At 33.9% G+C, this 21702-nt stretch overlaps 2 protein-coding genes across 3 annotated transcripts in view; one reads left to right on the forward strand and one right to left on the reverse strand.

The window, feature by feature from the left end:
* Nucleotides 1–4795, reverse strand: part of LOC106662991 — a 29132-nt gene extending 24337 nt beyond the window's left edge. The window contains exon 1 of the mRNA XM_014387451.2: nucleotides 4721–4795. Coding sequence (XP_014242937.2) covers nucleotides 4721–4795 — 75 coding nt within the window. The remainder of the gene's footprint in view (nucleotides 1–4720) is intronic.
* A 3698-nt stretch (nucleotides 4796–8493) lies between these two features.
* LOC106663213 (regulating synaptic membrane exocytosis protein 1) overlaps nucleotides 8494–21702 on the forward strand; it is a 189694-nt gene continuing 176485 nt past the window's right edge. For both annotated transcript variants that reach the window (XM_024229980.1, XM_014387881.2), the window contains exon 1: nucleotides 8494–8528. The gene's annotated coding sequence lies outside the window, so the exon portion shown is untranslated. The remainder of the gene's footprint in view (nucleotides 8529–21702) is intronic.

Genomic DNA, 21702 nt, shown 5'->3' on the forward strand with positions numbered 1-21702 from the left:
TGCTACAGAGGTAAACAAACAATATCATTTGGAAGAGGATTAATAAGTGTTGACATTCATACAAATGAGTAATCCTGTAAACGTAAACAGAATATTTTATATAGATTTTTTTTAATGAAAACTTAAAATCCTGCATTATTTTCCGGACAACCCAATAGTAGGTATAGTACGTTGGTAGGTAGGTAGGTAGGTAGAAGGAGAGGGAGAGAGAAAGAGGGAAAAATAGATACGTAGATACAGGTAGAGAGAGAGAGAGAGAGAATTATATAAAATGTATGTAAATAATTGTACTTGTATATAGCAGCTAGTCTTTGGGTCTTGTTTGGATTTTTCGAAAACAAGACTGGTTTATTATACATTATATGTGATAGATATCTCGTTTTGTGTTAATTGAGTATTTTGATAATGAATTTATTAGAGTGAATGTATATTGTTAGCAGTTTACCACACCAATCGTCAATTAGAAAAGTAAAAATAGTATGAATGAAATCGTCGGAATGGAGGTTTTTGAATTTGAGGATTTACGGTAGTTGTGGACATCTTGGACAAAAGAAATATACTAGGTCTATACGGATAGATTCGTTGGATAGATATAATGGACTATCAAATATTTTTCTTAGAATTGGGCAGTTTGGATACGACGAATATTGAAATATTTGGCTGAAATCCACATTCCCAGATGCTTCATTAAGTTTGTCCGAAATACGGTCCCACGTACCTCACCTCGTCAACAGTTTGGTCGGCATTAAATCAAATTAAGAAGCTTTTAGCAGGGAACAGTTATGGAGTTATTTTTATTTTCATAGCAAGACTCAATGGTGTTATTATAGAAAAATATTAATATTGATAAGGTGTGGTTGCTTTATTTTTTTTTCCATCGATAATAAATACATATACATCATAGAATTCCTGAGATCTAAACGGAAGAGGAAAAACCTAACTAGGTTACTTAATTATGGAATATTGATTCAATGTATCCAATATGGATGTCATTGCTTGGCTCCTTATAAAGAGCGAGTCTGAATACCATAAAATAGGAGAATGGTGCTTGAAGAAAGCAGCAAGTCTTTGTGTCCAGTGTTTGGATTTTTAAAGGAAACAAAACTGTTTTATTATTTATCGTACTTAGTAAATATTTCATTATGTTTATTTTGAAAATGAATGTGTTTATTAGAACGAAAGTGTAGTGGAGAGGGCTGATAGTGAAATAATGGATTCCAGATTGACCCTAAATTAGATTATTTATGTGTAAAGTGTGTCAGAGCTAGATCGGAGTAGTTTACCACTAGAGAAAGGCTGGTCGGTGTGTCTCACCTATAGGCCGTCGTTCCTTGGCTCCATATAGAGAGCATGTAGGAATGCCACTTTATATGATAATCCATTAGATTTAATGGTCCGATTGGCCAAATAACTTCTTCCAATTAATTAATCTTTATGTAAGGTTTTGGGTGAAATAAGAAAAGCCAGTGTCACGAGCGGGATTCGAACCCACGACCTTCGGCTAAATACGCCGCTGCTCTACCGCTTGAGCTATCGTGACTTCGATCCACTCGGACACTAACCAACTCAGCCCACCATTCGAATTTTCCCTTCTTTTTGCCATTTTTCAGGAGGGAAAATTCGAAAGGTGGGTTGATATGGGAAGTTGGTGTCCGAGTGGATCGAAGTCCCGATAGTTCAAGTGGTAGAGCAACGGGGTATTGAGCCGAAGGTCGTGGGTTCGAATCCCTCTAGTGACACTGACTTTTTTATCTCAACCAAAACCTTAATTAAAGATTATTTATATGATAATTGTGCTTGAGCGTGTATTTTTGTCTCCTGTTCAGTTTCTTGAATTAGGCTATTATATTGTATATTTAACTTGGTATAAATATAGTTTTGTGCTTCTTTTTGTGAAATTAATGTACTTATTAGCGAGAATATGTGCTGTGAATATGTGAGGATGTGTAACTCACCGGCCCACAAAAAGGGAAAAAAGGGCCAGAGGCGACGGTGGGATTCGAACCCACGACCGCGGCGTGAGAGTCTCTCATGCTAACCTCTCGGCTACCGCGGTCCCCGTCATATAAATATGAAAGAATATATTTAAGAAGGAATGAGTGCGCATAGGTTTAAAAACTACACGTGCCTTATAAAGTTCTTAAATTTATATATTCTTGAAAGATAAATAAAATGAAGATTATAACTAATTTCCTCAAACGCTCAGGGGGTGTAAATAGGAGGGTCTGAAAGTTTTTGCAATCTTGAAGACCGTCGGGTACGAAAGAGGGGCAAGGGTCTAATTAAAACTGTCTTTCACGACTTAAAACTTTCATAGATTGTCACTTCTGAACGGTCGTTTTTGCGTTTCATTAAAACAAGCGCTGTTCGTTGAGTAAGGGATTAAAGGTTTTCGCCGAAATGTCTTTATTGACGTTCGTTTTTCAATTTTGAGAAATTATTGACAGACTTTATGTGTAAGAAATGACTAACTTATGGGTAATATGTTTTTGATACAAAAATTGTTTTTCACAGACTAATTTTGACTAAAGAGCCTCAAAATCCCTTCTGAAACTGTTTATTTGTAAAGAACGAAAAGATTTACAGACCCCATTTTGTCTTTTAGAATTACTATTAATTTTTTTCCCAAACTTAAATTTTCAAAATATACTTCTCGATCAATAATTGGGTTTTTGGAAGCCATTCACCTGTCTAAAGTGACATCGAATTGTACACATTATTTCTTTCTCCCTTGAGTTGGAACAGTATCGTTCTGAGGCTTTTTTGTTATGTATCTAAATTTTGATCAAGGAATCCTAGATGTTCATGCTCCTCCATCTCATAATATTTTATGAGACAGGTTTTTCCTCGTCATTGAAGGCAATTATCCCTCAACACATTATCTTATCGAAGCTAGTATTTCTCAAGGCAGCGTTATAACCCCCACACTTTACTATGTGTACGTACACAACCGACATTATTAAGCACCTCAGTTAACTCAGATCCTGTCTTTTCTCAAAACCTCACACTCACAGTCTTGGTATGAAAAGAAAAAAACATATATAGCAGTCACTCTCTGCAAGAAGTTTCCTCAGTTATATTGCTTCATTCGCGCTAATAAATACATTCAGTCTTATCAAACCCAAAAAAACACATGACGAGATAAACAAAATAGCTACTAAAATCGGAACAGGAGACACAAAGACTTGATGCTTTGCTCAAGCACAATTATTATATTGAAGGGTTCCTACCCGCTCTTTATATAGAGCCAAGGAATGACATGATTAAATGAAGTGGGACACGTACCCGCGAATGTTTGTACAAAAGTGACCGTACGCCAACTGGGTAGGGCTGGGTGGTATTTAACTAATGTGATTGATGATCGATGGTGTAAACTACTAAAGCCAAACGAAGTACCTCTCAACCTATCAAGTACTCTGTATAATAAAACTAACACTTGTTGTGCTCAAGTAAAATTAATTTTACATATTTTATAATATATCCTCTCTTCCTCTCCCTATTTGTCTTTCTTTTCCCTTTCTCTCTCTCCCTCTCACTCTCTCCCTCTCTCCCCTCTCTCAGTAACTATTTATCTATGTCCTCTACCACGCTTTTTCTCTTTTTCTCACTTTCTCTCCCACCTTTTCTCTTTTTCTCTGTACTGTTTTTTTTTTTTAGTTCTCTCTATTTTTTTCCATATACTTCTTCCTCTCATCATCATATATGACTATTTTTATATTGTATATTATATTTTTCCCCCTAGTTCGTTTGTTTTTCTACTGCTGTCTCACCCTCTCACTCTTTCCCTCCCCTCTTTCCATCCCCTCTTTCCCTCCCCTCTCACCCCACTCTCAGTAACTATATATCTACATATGTCCTTTACCACGCTTTTTCTCTTTTTCTCACATTCTCTCCCACCTTCTCTCTTTTTATCTGTACTGTTTTTTTGTAATTTCTCTCTATTTATTTTTTCTTCCACTTACTTCTTTCTCTCATCATCATATATGACTATTTTTATATTGTATCACTATTTTTCCCCCTAGTTCGTTTGTTTTTCTACTGTTGTCACACCCTCTCTCTCTCTCTCTCCCTCTCTCCCTCTCACCACTCTCTCAGTAACTATCTATCTATCTATGTCCTCTACCACGCTTTTTCTCTTTTTCTCACTTTCTCCCCCACCTTCTCTCTTTTTCTCTGTACTGTTTTTTTAATTTCTCTCTATTTATTTTTTCTTCCACTTACTTCTTTCTCTCATCATCATATATGACTATTTTTTATTATATCACTATTTTACCTCCTAGTTGTTTTTCTTTTCTCGTTTGTTTTTCTACTGCTGTCTCACCCTCTCGCTATTTTCCTCTCTCTCTCTCTCTCTCTCTCTCTCTCTCTCTCTCTCTCTCTCTCTCTCTCTCTCTCTCTCCCTCTCACCACTCTCTCAGTAACTATCTATCTATCTATGTCCTCTACCACGCTTTTTCCTTTCTTTCTTTTTCTTTTTCTTCTCTTTCTTTCTTTTACTCACTTTCTCTCCAACCTTCTCCCTTTTCCCCTGTACTGTTTTTTTTAAATTTCTCTCTAATTATTTTTTCTTCCACTTACTTCTTCCTCTCATCATCATATCATCATATAAGACTATTTTTATATTGTATCACTATTTTTCCCCTGGTTCCTTGTTTTTCTACTGTTGTGTCACCCTCTCGCTCCTTTCCTCTCCCTCTCTCACTCTCTCNTATATATATACCTGAACCTCTGAACCTCTCATTGTCCCATCTCCATTCATCATCGTCCCTGCTCTCTCCATTCTCGGGCTTAACATCCTCCAATTTATTTTTGTTTCGGTTCAACTGCTCTTCTCTCTCTCTCTCTCTCTCTCTCTCTCTCTCTCTTTCTCTTTCTCTCTCTCCTCTCTCTTTCCCTTTCCGTTTCTTTCTTCCTCTCTCTTTGATTATATTGTTCAACAGCCTGAAGTACAAGTGATATACAGAGTGTTCGGCTACTCGTGAAAAGACTTCACCAGTAGATTCTACAATCAAAATGGAACCAAAAAGTCCTAATTAACTATGGTTCAAATCTCAGCAGTTCGGAGTTATTTCACTTTTTCCGATTTTTTAAGATTTCACGACCCTGCTTCAAATAAACATTGATAACTCAAAAACGAAAAGGTTTTGGAAAAATCCATTGATAACGTTGAAAACTACGTTAAATCGCCAACAAGATGTTATCAATGCAAAACTTCTAACGTTCGTGAAATAAACGTTTTAGTTGCGAGAACTTTGAAAAAACATTTTTTTCAAAGTTGAAAAACTTACTGTGGTGATTTTAAACTACTATTTCCAAACCTAGAAATCAACAAATTTCAGAAAACGTACTCCATTTAATATCCTTTTCAACAGTGCAATTACTTTTTTAATTACTTTTTAAATTTCTAATATGATATTGTATATTCAATTCTATACTTGTAAACCAACGTAAAATAATCGTATTAGTAGCTAGAATAAACTTGAAAAACTTACTATGGTTAAGGTTGGTACAGAGATGAAGAAATTGATAGAGGAAAGTAAAAAACCATGGCCGACGGATTGGTAAAGTGGAAAATTAAAAAAAGAACTTAAGGAAATTTTGAATGAATTTATTAAACTTTTTTTTTTAATTTGGGTTCGAGACCAAAATAATACAAGTGTTTACTTATTTACCACTGGAACTTTGATTAAAGAATTATTGTATTATTATTATCCGGAATAAACGTGTTTTATGATTCAAAACGATTTTAGTTATGGTTACTTCTTCTAATAAAAAATATGCTGATCCTACGTCTTATGTACGAATTTTGCGGGTTTAATGCGACGGCAGCGCGTCAAAAATACATATGCGGAGGGTGAACCAAAACTAAAAAATGTTTAATACATTCATAACAAAATTTACTTATGTGTTTTATTTTTTATTAACACTTTTTCTTTTAAGATTTCACAATCTTGCTTCAAATAAACAGGGATAATCCCAAAACTAAAAGGTTTTGGACAAATCCGTTGATACCATTGAAAACTCGTTAAATTTCCAATAAGGTATGATTAATACTAAACTTGTAAAACTTCGTGAAATAAGTGCTTTAGTAGCGAGAACTTTGGAATTTTTTTTTTCAAAGTTGAAACACTTACTATGGTAATTCTACACTATTATTTACAAACCTGGAGACCAGCAAATTTCAGAAAAGGTACTCCATTTAACATCCTTTGTAGTGGTATAATTGTTTTTTAATGACTTGTTTTAAGATGAAGAAATTGATGAAGGAAAGGAAAAAACCGCGGTTGACGGATTGGGAAGGGGAAAAATAAAAAAAAACCTAAGGACATTTTAAATGATTTTTTAAACGTTATAAGTGTTTTTTTTTATCTTTCCATCCTTACCAATCCGTCAACCACGGTTTTTTCCTTTCCTTCATCAATTTCTTCATCTTAAAACAAATCATTAAAAAACAATTATACCACTACAAAGGATGTTAAATGGAGTACGTTTTCTGAAATTTGTTGATTTCTAGGTTTGGAAATAGTAGTTTAAAATCACCATAGTAAGTTTTTCAACTTTGAAAAAAAAATATTTTTCAAAGTTCTCGTTAATAAAACATTTTTTTATAAACATAAAAATTTATTAACAGAACTCTTTAGTGTTAATTACGTTTATACATCCAGTGAACTTTCCAACAATGTCACACATATGGGGAGAAAGAAATTTGAAATAATAAATCAAATCTATCTCAAGGGGAAGAGTGAGGTAGATAGATGCAGATGCACACTCTTCTTTTTTACAGCCCTTCCAAACAATAATTACCTAATTATGTATCCCTACTTATTATGAAGGTTTATGTCAAAATTCAAGTGGATTTGTATACAATGGGTTAAATGATTAAATTTTGAAATACATTTGTACAATTTGTATATGTAACAAAGTTGTCTAGAAGATGTCTACATTTATCTCCTTTTCCAAACAGATTTAAAAAAGGAGGAAGGCTTTTTTTAAATAAAACATTTCTCTTTTTTTTTCAATAAAGTATGATATTGCTTCTGAAACGACGTGAAAATATTTTTCCCCTGGTCTTTTCATCATTTCGAACTGGGTGTGAAAGCCACATTGTAGTGAGACACAATTCTTCCATTCCTGAGGCGTTCCACAACGATTCGTCTATGGTTGCATCGATCAAATAAAAATATCATCCGGGCTATCTGGAAAATGTGAATTCGTGTGAAAATTTCCGTGGGGACTTTTGGGCTGGAGGAGCATAATCGATTTTCCTGTACATTCTCATTTTCGCCTACGAGAAATATTTTTTTTCTTTTTTCTCACACTCTCGCAATCATAGAGTGTACAATTTAAGGATCTTCGCACCTAACTCGGAAAAATCGAAATTTCATTTTACGTGGTCAAGTCTAAGAGAGCTAGGGTCATTCAGATAATTAAATTTTTCAGCATAACATTTATATTATGTTTGGTGTTCGTTTGGGAGTGGGTAAAACTTTTGATTTTTGTCACTTATTGGGTCCATTCCTCACTGAAGTTGGTGCAATGTCGAAACGCATTTGAATATATATACCAAACTCTTGAAGACAGATCGAAATAAGTGGCGTTCCAGCATAAAATTTATAAGTAATTAAGGTTTTTTAATTAATAAGGTTTTTTTACTTACTTAACATAAAATAATGTCTCTGCTAGAGCATAGTTATTTTTAAATTAAAAAAAAAATAATAATACACAAAAATCTTCACGGAAATTGTAAAACGGTGGAATAGGTTCCAAAGAAATTTTTCAGGTAAATCCAAACAAAATAATAACAATATTGGGGGGGGGGAGTCGGTGGCCGCAACGGTTTTGGCGTTGACACGGCGATCATCACTGTAAGATAAAGGTCCCGGGTTCGAATCCAGTGGCCCTGCATTCGAACCAGACATGCTTACAAATTTGCTTTGTTTTCTTTTCATTTTTTTCGAGGGGGGGTTTATATGTCTTCGGCAGTTGCTAACCCTCGTAAAAATAAAAAATAATAATAATATCAAAACTATCTAGAATAGTTTGTCTAGAATCTGAGTTTAATCTACATATTGAAATTCTTTGAAAATTCTTCCTATTTGATTTTTTTTCCTCAAAGCATGGATAAAGCATTTTTCACGTCTGTTGAGATGCCATGATATATAAATATCAGTTTTTTCCCCAGAGGTGGAACTTTAGGAAGGTTTTTTTTAGGACTTATCCACATTTCATGTAAAAATTGATTTAAAGTCCTAAGGTAATTCTGTGTCTTTTGGGAAGAGTTTAATATTTTTTTCTCTGGTCGGCAGTCCGAAGTCGAATTGGAAAGAAGCGCAGGCCGATCCCTTTCGCCTTTGGACATAATTGGACAATTAGCGGAATGCAGAGTCGAAGAAGGAAACGGGCGGTCCACGGGGGATGGAAACGGTCCCACCCTTCCATAGGGTGCTCCTCGCTCCCCGGGACCTCGGGGGTAGTGGGGGCCTGGGGTAGTCAGTCGTGCCCGAGTCGTCACACCGTGATCAACCACCGTAAGTATTCAGCAGAGAGAATGAAAAAAATCCCAGCCCAACACCCCTTTCGTTCCCACAACGTTTTCCTGATTTGACCGAAATTACGACCGGGACTTTTCAAATCGGACATAAAGCGTGCCTAACAGAAAAAAGACAAAAATGGCAGTGAAATATACACAAAGCAATTTATACACCACATCAACCAACTTCAACCGTGAAATATTCGTTAAATAAAAAATGAACAAATTTAATATTATAAGGAGAATTAATGAGTAGTTAAATTTATAAATAACATCAAGATCCGTATGTTTTTGATATTTTCTATGTTCCTACTCCTTTTGCAATTATTGTGTGTTAATAATCAATACAAAATTAAAATTATAGCCAACAATCAACTGCTTAAGATAGGAAATTAGCATAAATCATATCATAATGAATTGATTTGTAAAAGTTTATATTTCCTGCTCTCTCTCACTCTCTCCCTCTCTCTCTCTCTCTCTCTCTCTTCTCTCTCTCGCTCTTCTCTCTCTCTCTTCTCTCTCTTTTTGTATCTCCCTATATATTTTCCTCTCTCTTCCCCACTCTCTTCCTATCTCTGTCTATATATTTATCTATCTTTCTATCTGTATTTCTCTCTCTCTCTCTCTCTCTCTTCTCTCTCCCTTCTCCCTCTCTTCTCTCTCCCTCTTTGTATCTACCTATATATTTTCCTCTCTCTCTCTCCCAATCTCTCTCTATATATTTATCTATCTTTCTATCTATGTATTTCTCTCTCTCTCTCTCTCTCTCTCTCTCTCTCTCTCTCTCTCTCTCTCTCTCTCTCTCCCTCTGTTCCATCTATCTATTTATCTGTCTATCAATCTATCTTTCTTTCTGTTGTTGTTATTTGTTCAACTTTAATTACAGTTATTATTATGTTGTTAGATACCTTATTAACATTCAGGCTGCTCTCCTGTTTTCTTGTATGGCCTGAATTTCGCTTTCTTTTCAAGGATAAACTGTCAAAAAATATCTAAAGTATATTTCCAGCTTTCTCTATGGTATTAAAAATAAAAAAAGGAATACAATGTATATTTACGTGTAAATGTGGTACTAAGTTTTGAATAGTTAATTCTGCGGGTTTCAGACAATTTCCTCTTTCCTCCTGGCATTGTTAAAAGTTAGATGAAATATTAATAAATTAATACGGAACTATGCTTTTATATACTATCATTATTGTTGATTTATTTAAAATGCAATGATTAAAATTTACATTGCGTTGTTTGAGATGTTAATGTTTCAAGCCTGATCCTTCTTCTTCTTCTACATGAATCTTGGTTTTACCAATTCTTTAGTTTCTGGTTAGTCATTTTCGGTATGACAGTTTTATTTACTTCTCGGTCAATAATTTTGATGCGTTGTTTGAGATGTTAATGTTTCAAGCCTGATCCTTCTTCTTCTGCTACATGAATCTTGGTTTTATCAATTCTTTAGTCCCTGGTTAGTCATTTTCGGTATGACAGTTTCATTTACTTCTCAGTCAACAATTTTGATGCGAATAGTCTTAAAAGAATAAAATGAAAGCTGTTTAAGCCCTGCCATCATCAAATTATTGACGTGTCTTATCACGATAAACTAGTCGATACTCTAATGCTCGTTCACGCACATCTGTTTTAAATGGTGAAGTTGATGATGTAATTTAAATTTTACATAAGAAATGTTATGGTTTTCTAGGCTGGTATTTTAAAATACTTATCAAATATTACTAAAACCTTCTTTAAATTTAAGCATTTTGTCATAAATTTACCAACCTTTTTAAAAATATTTAATTTATGATTGGCCTACCAACATAGTCTAACTAGTAGAAATCATACATCTTTAATTACTTTATATAAAAATTTTAATTTTACGAGGTTACCAACCGGTTTTAAGAGGAAAACCGTTTTTTTATTTGAAAATTTAAACTACATATTTTTTGTACACGATGAAACCTTTTCCTGGATACTTTTAGCTTTAGAAGTGCTGCAAATAATTTTTTTAAAGTATCGAATAGTTTTAGCTTATTTTGTCTTCAAGAACGTCCACTATATCTTACACTGCCCGAAGACTTTCCCCTTTTATGTATATTATGAAAAACTACGCCATTAAAACACTATGTATTAAAGTTTTTATGGCGAAAATCGACCGAAAAAGGAGAAAAATTCGGGTTGGTTTTTTTCGCTTCTTCTTCCCAACTTCTCGAATAGTTAAATTAGTTATTATACATCTAAGATAACGTTTTTCTTTTGCATTTCTTAGATAAATAATAGGCAGGAAATTGTATCGTGCAATTTTTTTAATCACCTAGCAGAGAAGAAATAATTTATTTTTGTATAGACATGTAAAATTTGGTACCAATTTTTTCAAACTTTGGCCAGACATTAACTACATATTTCTTACTCACTAATTTTGAACTTTACCAAGAAATTCTCACTACGCAAATAAGGATAAAACAATTCAAATTTGGCTGTAATGGACGAAATAAATTTTGAAAAAATTGTTCCAAAATTTACAATTTTTAGCCTTCTCTTTGAACACCAATTAAGCCTCACAAATTACTAAAAAATGAGCAATTTTAAACTTTGATGCTTATATAACAATTCCAAGTTCTAAAAAAATAAGTATCAAATTTAAAATCTATTGAGTAGAAACTAAAGGTATACATTTAAAAAGCTATCCAAAACAGGGGTAACAACCTTCCTAAGTTTAGTTTTTACTTTCAATTTTTGTTTTTGTATTTAATAGGTGTTCCATTATAAAAATGGATCTTGTTTATTTTATATAAAAAATAGTCTATCAACTTGATAAAAGTTTGAAAAATTTATAATATAATCTCTAATTGGGAAATTTAGTTTTATTTGTATATTAAAAAACCAGTTTTAAGGGTAATGTGTGGTGATTAGTGACCGTTAATCGATATTTATTTAGAAATCGTGAAATGCGGTCTGGTGTGATGTAGGTTTTAGAAAAACGTTTTCTTTATCGTGCCAACGTTTCGATCTTTATTGAGATCATCTTCAGGGCCTGGGATTTACAAACATTGTTTACATATAACAATTACTGGATGTGTAAAAGTGAATTTATACAATGCAAAATATTGATTGAATATATAAAAAATATATTTTGCATTGTATAAATTCACTTTTCCACATCCGAAATATAATTGTAATATATTAACAATGTTTGTAAATCCCAGGCCCTGAAGATGATCTCAATAAAGATCGAAACGTTGGCACGATAAAGAAAATGTTTTTCTGAAACCTACATCACACCAGAACGCATCTCACGATTTCTAAATAAAAATTAAGGGTAATTTAAAAAAAGTATAAAAATAATACAAAATGGAAAAACACTAAGTGATTTCGACAAGTTTTCAAGAAATAAATCATGTTTGTGAGGACTTCAAAATTATTTCTAACTGCTCAGATTACAATTGTTCAATGGATGTGTGATAGATGTCCATCCTGCTAAGGTGGACCTATAAATTCTTTATGGCTGAAACTATAGTTTTTAATACTATAATTAAATAATTCTATACTTTAACGGCTAGAAATAGAATACCAAATGATTAAAATAATTTTCAAAATTAGCGAACTGTTTTGATAACTAGTTACTTTTAAATCTGTAAGTTTTCTACAGTTGCATATTGCTAGCATTGTCACAGTGATGTTAATTAAGAATTAATTTTCCCAGACGTAGGATCGCCAAGTCCAAACTTTTTATAATGATTCAAGTTCGAAAATTATTAGAGAAGAATGAGTCCCTAGGTGTCTAGAGAACCTACTTAACTTAAATTATTGTACATGTATTATAAGATTATTATGTACCAGTCGATTTTTTTAATACCTAGGATTAAAAAAATAATATGAAATATATTAAGCGATTTAATATAAAAATAAAAGTCTTTACTAACAAATACAAGTATAATATTAAAATGTCTTTCTTTGTTCCATACGCTAGACAAACTAATAGCATTTGAGACCGTCTGAGGAACTATTAGGATAGTTTTGATACATAAATAGTTAGAAAATTTAAAACGGGTCAAAAAATATTTGTTTAAGTAGCAAAATAAAAAACTAAATAAAAACAATTAGGTTTGGTAAAGGGCCAGTTAAAATCACTAAATACGAATTTTTATACGGACAAACGAATTAAAAAATTCGGGTGTTTGTGGAGTTTTTCCAATTTTTTAAAATATATTTCACTTAAAAATTCATAGCGTCTATGGACTTTACCTAAATTCTATTCCAATTAGAACTGTTCGAAAGAATAATTTCACTTCTTTCAAATTACGTGTGTCGTGAGTGAGAAAAATAATGATAAAATAAACCAAACTTCATTCAACATTTTATTTTATATCTCAAATTCCGATTTATTTACGTAGGCCAACTTTCCACCATTACGTGTAAGTTATTAATTTTTTGAAACTCCATAAAATTTTTCCGTGCCTTGGTACAGTCATTTCAAAGTTATTACTATTTCTGTGATTTGGAAGGCGAAAAATTTGAGAAAAAAACGTTGTAATTTAATAAAATAATTAAGGCTTTTAGTTGAGATAAAAAGTCAATGGCACGAGCGGGATTCGAACCCACGATCTTCGGCTTGATACGCCGCTGGTCTACCACTTGAGCTATCGTGACCTCGATCCACTCGGACACCAACTTCCCATCTCAACTGCACATTTTTTTTAATTTTCCCTCCTTTTTGAGATGGAAAGTTGGTGTCCGAGTGGATCGAGGTCACGATAGCTCAAGTGGTAGACCAGCGCCGTATCAAGCCGAAGATCGTGGGTTCGAATCCCGCTCGTGCCATTGACTTTTTTATCTCAACTAAAAACCTTAATTAATTGTAATTTATTAATTGGTCAAGCGGACCACGAAATTAGTGAATTTATTAGTAGTAATTTAATTTGTCGAAAAATCTGTATTCAGGGGTATTTTAGAGTGCGATATATCAATTTTGTTTCTAGCTAAAAAAAAAAACTATTTTGACTTCACTCCGTCCCAGAATAATTTTGGATTGTATTTCTATAAATTTATTTTTCTCTACTGAACATTATTTTTGTGTTTTATCAAAATCCTTACCCTCCGTTCGGCAGTTTCAAACTATTTGCATATGGAAATTATTTACAAAAACATACGATATTAAAATGTATATTTTGACTCGTCGCTGGTTACTAAAAATGATTTGTTAATTATTAATTGAACGATTAATTTATACATTTTTATTAGTTTAATGCAAGTCATTGTCCATGTCTATTATTACTATTTTTATTGGCATTAGAAAATGGTCACAATTTTCAATGCGAATCTTATTATCATGTTTGTAGGAAATCGTTGATATACCGGTGAAAACCCTTTTTTTGAAGAAGAAGAAAAACTAGTATTTTTGACTAAATATTTACATATGAACAGATTGCAACCTGACTCTTTGTACATTTGTGTTAGAAGTGCGAAAGACACTGGGTTTTATAACCGTCTACAACCTTAACAATGTTATCATTTTGTATTGTTTAGCCAGTTACTGTGTTTGCGGGTAAAACTGATTATAAAAAAAAACCCGCTCCCTTTTTTTATTGTCCCTTAGTTTTATGCATTTATCCCTCCATCTCGCCCCGCTATTTCAACGTGTATTGATTTGGTATTCATAACTTTTTTCTACGGTATTCAGTTTGCAAGCAAACGTTTCTTACATCCAATTTAGTTCCAGAAACAGTAATCGTACAGTCCCAATGTGATATGTATATCCGGGCAAGAATTCCAAAGTTGATTAATGTACAAGAAACACGATGCAGGGCAGAAGGCCAAAGTTAAAAGAATAAAGGCAGCAAACAAGAATGGAACGGAAAAAGAAAAAGTGGAATTTCGGCTGTTCGGTGGACCGTAAAAATGTGGAAATATCAAACAAAAAAAGAGGTAATAAGAAAGAAAGAAAAACGACAGAGAGAGAGACAGTGAGAAAGAGTGTTTTTAAGAGGGAGAGAGAGAAAGAGAGAAGGAGGGAGAATGAGAGAACGTTTATAAATTGAAGAAAAGCTAAACAAATATACAAACAGATAAAGCTTCAAGCAGGGAAAGCGTGAGAATTTTCTCTACAAAGATGGAGTATGTGAATGATCAAAAGAGAGAGAGAGAGAGAGAGAGAGAGAGAGAGAGAGAGAGAGAGAGAGAGAGTGAGCGGGAGAGAGGTAGGGAGAGTGAGAGAACGTGTCCAAATTAAAGAAAAGTACGCTAATATACAAACAGGCACCAATAAAAAAATACCATAAAGCTTTGAGCAGAAAGGAGTGAGAGAAAGAAAGAGAAAGAATATTTGATTGATACGTAGATAGATTTTGTGTGTGTGAGAGAGAGAGAGAGCAAAAAAGAATTAGAAATGTGAATTTAAGAGAGAGGGAGTGAGAGAGAAAGGGGTAGAGGGGCAGGGAGAGTGAAAGAACGTGTACAAATTAAAGAAAACTTACGCTAGTATACAAACAGGCACCAAAAAAGTTAGTTAAATGTTCGAGCAGAAAGGAGTGAGAGAGAGAAAGATTGATTGATATGTGGATAGAAAGATAGATTATATTATTATAATTTTTTTTGTTCAGCAAGCTCCACTACATTAAGTATTACATGAATTAAACATAATAAAGCATTTCTGTCTCCAAAAAGTATGACTTTGTTGGGGGCGGCCACCGTAAGCCCCGGGTCATCATGTGTTGCAACAACGGAAGTTGGCAGCCGTCAGTCCATCACACTCCAGAAGAAGGTGATCCGCAGTCAGAAGAGACGCCCGACTGTAAGAACAAGCTGGGTCGGGGATAATATTAAAGCGAAAGAGATGCTCCGACAATTTTCCATTTCCTGTCAAGATGCCTGTAGTCCATTCGCAGATGGCTCTTCTGTAAGCGGCATGAGACCGATGGAAAAAATTCCCTGGTCAGTCGTCCCTGGATAGAATTACACCAAATTTCTTACCATCTAGCCAAGCTGCGTTGATTCTGCATGGGCAGATGTGTGTGTGTGTGTGTTCCCGAATTTTTGCATGTACTGATGAATGACTGAAGCTAGGAAAACATTTAAAAAGCCATCTTGTTAAGTGCAAAATACGCTAAAACGTAACACTAGCCCAGGTCTGTGACTTAAAAGGCTGAGAAAATCCCAAAAAATGAATTTCCAAAGTTGGCCATTTTTTCGAGCAAAAACCAGGCTGTCGTTTTTCTTTTTTTCAGTGGGGGCAGTGTAGTTATATTAAGTGTTTGTTTGTTTGTGTGGGTGTGTGTGTCTCTCTCTCACCCTCTCTCTCTCCCTCTCCCCCTCTCCTTCTCCCTCACCCNCTCTCTCTCTCTCTCTCTCTCTCTCTCTCTCTCTCTCTCTCTCTGTGCTCTCTCTGTGCTCTCTCTGTGTGTGTGTGCGTGTGTGTGTGTGTAGCCGGTAATATGAGTCGGTTAGCTAGGATGATAAGGACATAGTTCTAGCTATTAAATATAACAATAATAATACACAATATAACATATACTATCACCTTGTTTTATTTTTGTTTTCCTTGTAATGAAATATTTGTAAAAAATAATATACAATTCGTGTCTGTTGGCGTTTTTATCTTGATGAATAAACATCTGAAGTGTCTACAAGTACGATAATATTTTATCAGGATAACAGGGCGACGGTATGAGAGTGATTGCCTCGAATATAAAATCCCTTCGGAAAAAAATCAGTCCGCAATAGTTTAAAATCAAAATGTAAAATGAACAGAACTTTTTTTGACTATGAACTTTGGTTCTTTTTAATGTATCCTCCAAAATTATCCAAATAATGGCTTAATTTTTTGGCATCATATTACTCCTTTAAAACTACATGCTTTCCAATATAAAAAAAACATCATCGGAAATTATTGTTTTCTAGTTCTGTCGAGAATTGTGTTTTTATGCAAGGATTTCAAGGTTGTCAATATTAGAAATTTGATTTTTTTTGTCAATGTCTGCTATTGCAATTTGTCCCTCAAAATAACAATCTAATAGAAATGATAAATGATGGTGTGAGTGTGGGGTTCAATCCTTTTTAAAAAGGTAGTTCCTACTCACAGTAAGTTGTTTTGCAATGATCCGGATTTCGAGCCTTTTAGATCATCATCAGGTTGAACGACTTCTACAACCACGACATGGTCGACATGAATTGCCAAAGTGAACCCGCTGATACCTCCACCAACGCGACGTTCCAATTAGCAGCTGATTTTTTTAATGGCGCTCAATTTGAACGTGCGAAACGCGAAATTAAAAAATGTAAAATTGAACATGGTGATAAATGCATTAATAATATAACATATTTTGATCTACCTCCCAATTTAAATATGTACATAAATAATATCATACATCCAAATAATTAAACTAATTATTTTAATTGGTATTATATTTATAGTAATTTAATCAATTCACTAATTTCGTCCGCTTGACCAATTAATATATTACAATTAATTAAGGCTTTTAGTTGAGATAAAAAGTCAATGGCACGAGCGGGATTCGAACCCACGATCTTCGGCTTGATACGCCGCTGCTCTACCACTTGAGCTATCGTGACCTCGATCCACTCGGACACCAACTTTCCATCTCAACCCCACCTTTTGAGTTTCCCTCCTTTTTGCCATTTTTCAAATGTCGTGTAATCGGATTGGATTCTCGGCGACAAATGAATCGTGGGTTCGAATCCCGCTCGTGCCATTGACTTTTTATCTCAATTAAAAGCCTTATTTAATTGTCATTTAATAATATTAAGTATTTTCTATTATAATATTTATTTGTGTTATAACTTCCGCGTTTCGCATGTTCAAATTGAGCGCCATTAAAAAATCAGCTGCTCATTGGAACGCCGCGTTGGCGGAGGTATCAGCGGGTTCACTTTGGCAATCCTTGTCGAGAGACGTGGTTGTAGAAGTCCTTCAACCTGATGATGATCTAAAAGGCTCGAAATCCGGATCAAAACAACTTACTGTGAGTAGGAACTATCTTTCTAAAAAGGATAGAAATAACTATATTATCAAAGAAAATTCACAAAAATTATTCAGACACACTGAAGATGGGAAAACGTCCGACTGAACAACTCAACAATTGTAGGTTGACCAAAATGAGCAGCCACGATCAAATTAATATTCTTTTCAAGCTAATTGCTTTTGCATTGAAATTTTGATTGGTTTATGATGAAACTAATATATTAAAAAGACCCCAACAAGCTTTTAGCAAGTTCGATTCTACTCTCTGTTTGGAAGGATTATCGATGAATTGTGTTGTGGAAACCGAGACGAATTTTCCGGCTCACTTTCCTAAAATTCGATACGTGAAATATGTGATATAATGTACGACTAAACATACCCTCATGTCAGATCGTTATTATCAAAATAAATGGCCGCCGTAGATAACTATTCTAGGAAAAAAATAAAAATATATCAACTCTAGTGACAAAGAACGTCAGTAAGTTTTTGTGACTTTGCACAAAATTATACCAAAATTGATTTTAAAATTTTTTAATACAAAATCAAAACAGGTTTAAATGAATTATCAATTGATCCAATTATATAACAAGAACAATTCTGGGGTTTCAAATTTTTTAGGATTGAATGTGTATTGTTTCTTGTAGCTAATTATTTTCAAAATATCGACTACAATTCAACGCCATTCCAGAAAAAGTACCATTTAGTTTGAAAATTTATAAAAACAACATTTTAAATAACCATTTCTACTATTTTATTATGAACAAATGTAAATTTTCCTTTTACGCGTAATAAATTAGGCAATTATACGAGCTAAATAATCTTGTTCGCCCATTTAGACCTTTGATTAAGATGTCCTGTTTTTTTATTAGTCATTAGCATTTATTTTTAATTCTGCTTGCCTCTCTCGCTACGACTTTTTTACCATTCATCAAGCCTTGAGATTTAGCGGACGAAAAAATCTCGTTTAACCTTTGTTACAGTTGTTACCATTTCTTCGCTTTCGTTTATTCAAATAATTACGTTACTTGGGATTTAACCAGCGAAACTTTCAAAAATTAAAGAATTATTTAAAAAATATTTAGTCGAAAAGTAACGAAAAAATGACAATACATAGCAAGTGAGGTGTTTTTTTGTTTTTTTAAACAATATCACGAGCTTTTGGGCACGGGTTTTCTGGTTGAGAGAAGTCACCTATACCATTTTAATCAAAGACCAAGAAAACTACGAAGGAAGAAGAATGAGCATGAATGTTGGCAGGATTGAGGATGAACGAGATTAAGAGAAAAACAACAAAGAGAGAGAGTAGAGTAGAAAATATTTAAATAAAAAGCAAGAAGAAAAAAGAATACAGAAAAAGAGATTGATTGATTGATGAGCATTTTATTTAGCCACGCATAATTAAATCTTTTTGACCTATCTTACATAATTTACATATAAACGTGATAATATAAAAAACATTGAATAATTTGCATTATACAAGGATTACACTGTAGTAACTAACATTATTATTTACAATCGGAATCTGTACTAAAACTTAATTTAAAAAAAACAATAACATTAAAAAAAATTTTAAGAGAAAAAAAATAACAATTAAAATTCAATGAAGATAATGCCTTAAAAATAGTAATGAACAAGATAAGTACTTATTAAAATAAGCACATGTATTTCACTTATCATAACAATTGAATTAATTATTTTTAAGGTTTACTTTGAATGGAGTAATTTTTTTCCGGTTGTTTAATTTCTTTGATGATTTATTAAACACTTCAGATGTTTTTATAAGAAAAGAGCTTTTGTGATTTTTGCTCTCCATTTCGAAATTACAATATTTCCTTTTGCTTTTTCGGTACAATGTTTAACCTCTGACTGTTTGATAGTGGTTTCCTTCAACCTGAAGCTTAAGGACATCGTTGTCGATTAAAGTTCGAGGTCTTCCGTGTGGCTCGTTTTCCAATTAGGTATTCTCTTCCGAAAACTTAGCAAACGAACGGCGAATGGTCCGCCAGAACCTCAGAAAAAATAAATACAAGTGCAGTTACCGTGTCAAAACAATTAAGTAACTTAGGAAAAGTCAAAAAGCTTGATCTATGGGTGCCTTATGAGCGACAGCAGTTAAACCGCCTTGAGACATGCGTTTCGTTGCTCGCGAGCCTTTTCTCAAAAAAATAATCCCTTGCGATGAAAAATGGATTGCATATGACAATCAGCGTTGGTCAGGGCAGTGGTTAAACAACGAAAGATCAGGACACATGCCCAAACCAAATATACACCCAAAAAAATTGATGGTGATCCATGGCTGGAATTATTCACTACTCCTTTTTACCTTAATCACAATTTCACCGTGATAGTAAGACCATTACCTGTACATCGTATTTCAAGGAAACGACGAAACGCAGAAAAAATTACTCAAAAAAACCTGCATTGGTGAATAGGATAGGTCCTGTACTCCTCCATGACAATGCCAGGCCTCATGTTTCAAAACATACTGTAAACAAATTGAAACAGCTTGGCTACGAAGTTCTTCAGCATCCACCTTATTCTCCAGACCTGTCTCCAACAGATTTTCACCTGTTTAGGAATTTAGACCACTCCATCAAAGGAAATATTAGGGGTATTCATGTTTTTTGTAAGATGTTAACTCGAATCGAGAAATGTCCAGTAAGATCCTGGACGTCCCCTTCTTTTCTTAGCATCTTAAACGTTAATTTTTCTGCAATGCTGCGCGTGGCGATTGGTAGAGCCAAATATAAAGCTATAACAGTCTTTGAATGCTTGTTGTTGTTTGTTTTGGTTTACTTTTGAGCTAAATTGTAAGCTGCTAGAAGGTAATAAAAAGGAAAATTAATCAACTCTTTCATTCAAAATGCTATCTATGCACACGAAAAGTACTAACAAATGACATGCTTCAATTCTTACCAACATGCCTAACCTGTATCGAAACCTCTCACAGCCTACAACTTTATAAGATAAAAGATGTATTTATTATGAATGAGAGTATAACGACAGGTCGTAAATTAACAAAAGAAATGTATTAGTCTGATTTAATTAACGCGTATTTAAAAATGAAAATACGTGTAAAGAAAAAACAGCTGTTAAATTCATGGCTGCCATGTTGGTTACGTACGCCCTAACGGATAGCAAAGTGACTACATTTTCAACCTAACCTCTAACATTGGCCCTGGCCTGTTAGATCGTGCAATGTTAACTAGCCGATTCTTGCCAGTCTACGTCATCATTTTTCTCGATCTAACAGGACCTAACAGACTTAACAGGGTTAACACAAAAATCGTGAATACCCCTATTTTTGAAAATGATGTTCATGTCCAAAAAGCGTTGTCAGATTTTGTTTCATTTCAAAGCTAAGATTACTTATAGCATTACCTTATAACATTATTCAGTTCCGGCATAAAAACGTCGGTTAAGCGGTGGGAAAAATGTGGAGTAAATGAAGGTAAATAATTTGCTTAAAATTATTTTGTTTTTATATAGTAATTTTACTTTTTTAAAAACTCACTAGGTTTCGTGGTCCGCTTGACCAATTAATATCTTTCAATTAATTAAGGATTTTAGGTGAGATAAAAAAGTCAGTGTCACGAGCGGCATTCGAACCCATGACCTTCATACCTACTCTACCACTTGAGCTATCGTGACTTCGATCCCCTCGGGGCATTTCAACCCCACCTTTTGAATTTTCCCTCCTTTTTGCCATTTTTCAAATGTCGTGTAATCGGATTGGATTCTCGACGGCAAATGAAATGGCCACGGAGAGCTTTAGTGAAGATATACTTCATTTAACTTATTAAATTCAGTAGTTTTCTTGGTCCGCTTGACCAATTATATCTTTCAATTAATTAAGGATATTAGTTGAGATAAAAAAGTCAGTATCGAATCCCGCACGTGACAATGACTTATTTGGCATGTGGCAAAATGGCAGAAAGGAGGGAAAATTCAAAAGGTGGGATTGAGATGTGAAATTTGTGTCCGAGTTGTTCGAAGTCATGATAGCTCAAGTGGTAGAGCAGCGGCCGAGGGTCGTAGGTTCGAATCCCGCTCGTGACACTGACTTTTTTATCTCAACTAAAAACCTTAATTGAGCCTTCACTCATGTTGATAGTAGGGCTTCGCTCTTCTTGTTAAAAAACGACGGAAAATTGGTGTCGTCTAGTTGGCAAGGTTTAGATGTATTCTTATTTCCTTGTTGTTCGTT

This window comes from Cimex lectularius, unplaced genomic scaffold, assembly GCF_000648675.2.
Source record: "Cimex lectularius strain Harlan isolate CLEC.00 unplaced genomic scaffold, Clec_2.1 scaffold320, whole genome shotgun sequence".
NCBI lineage: Eukaryota > Metazoa > Arthropoda > Insecta > Hemiptera > Cimicidae > Cimex > Cimex lectularius.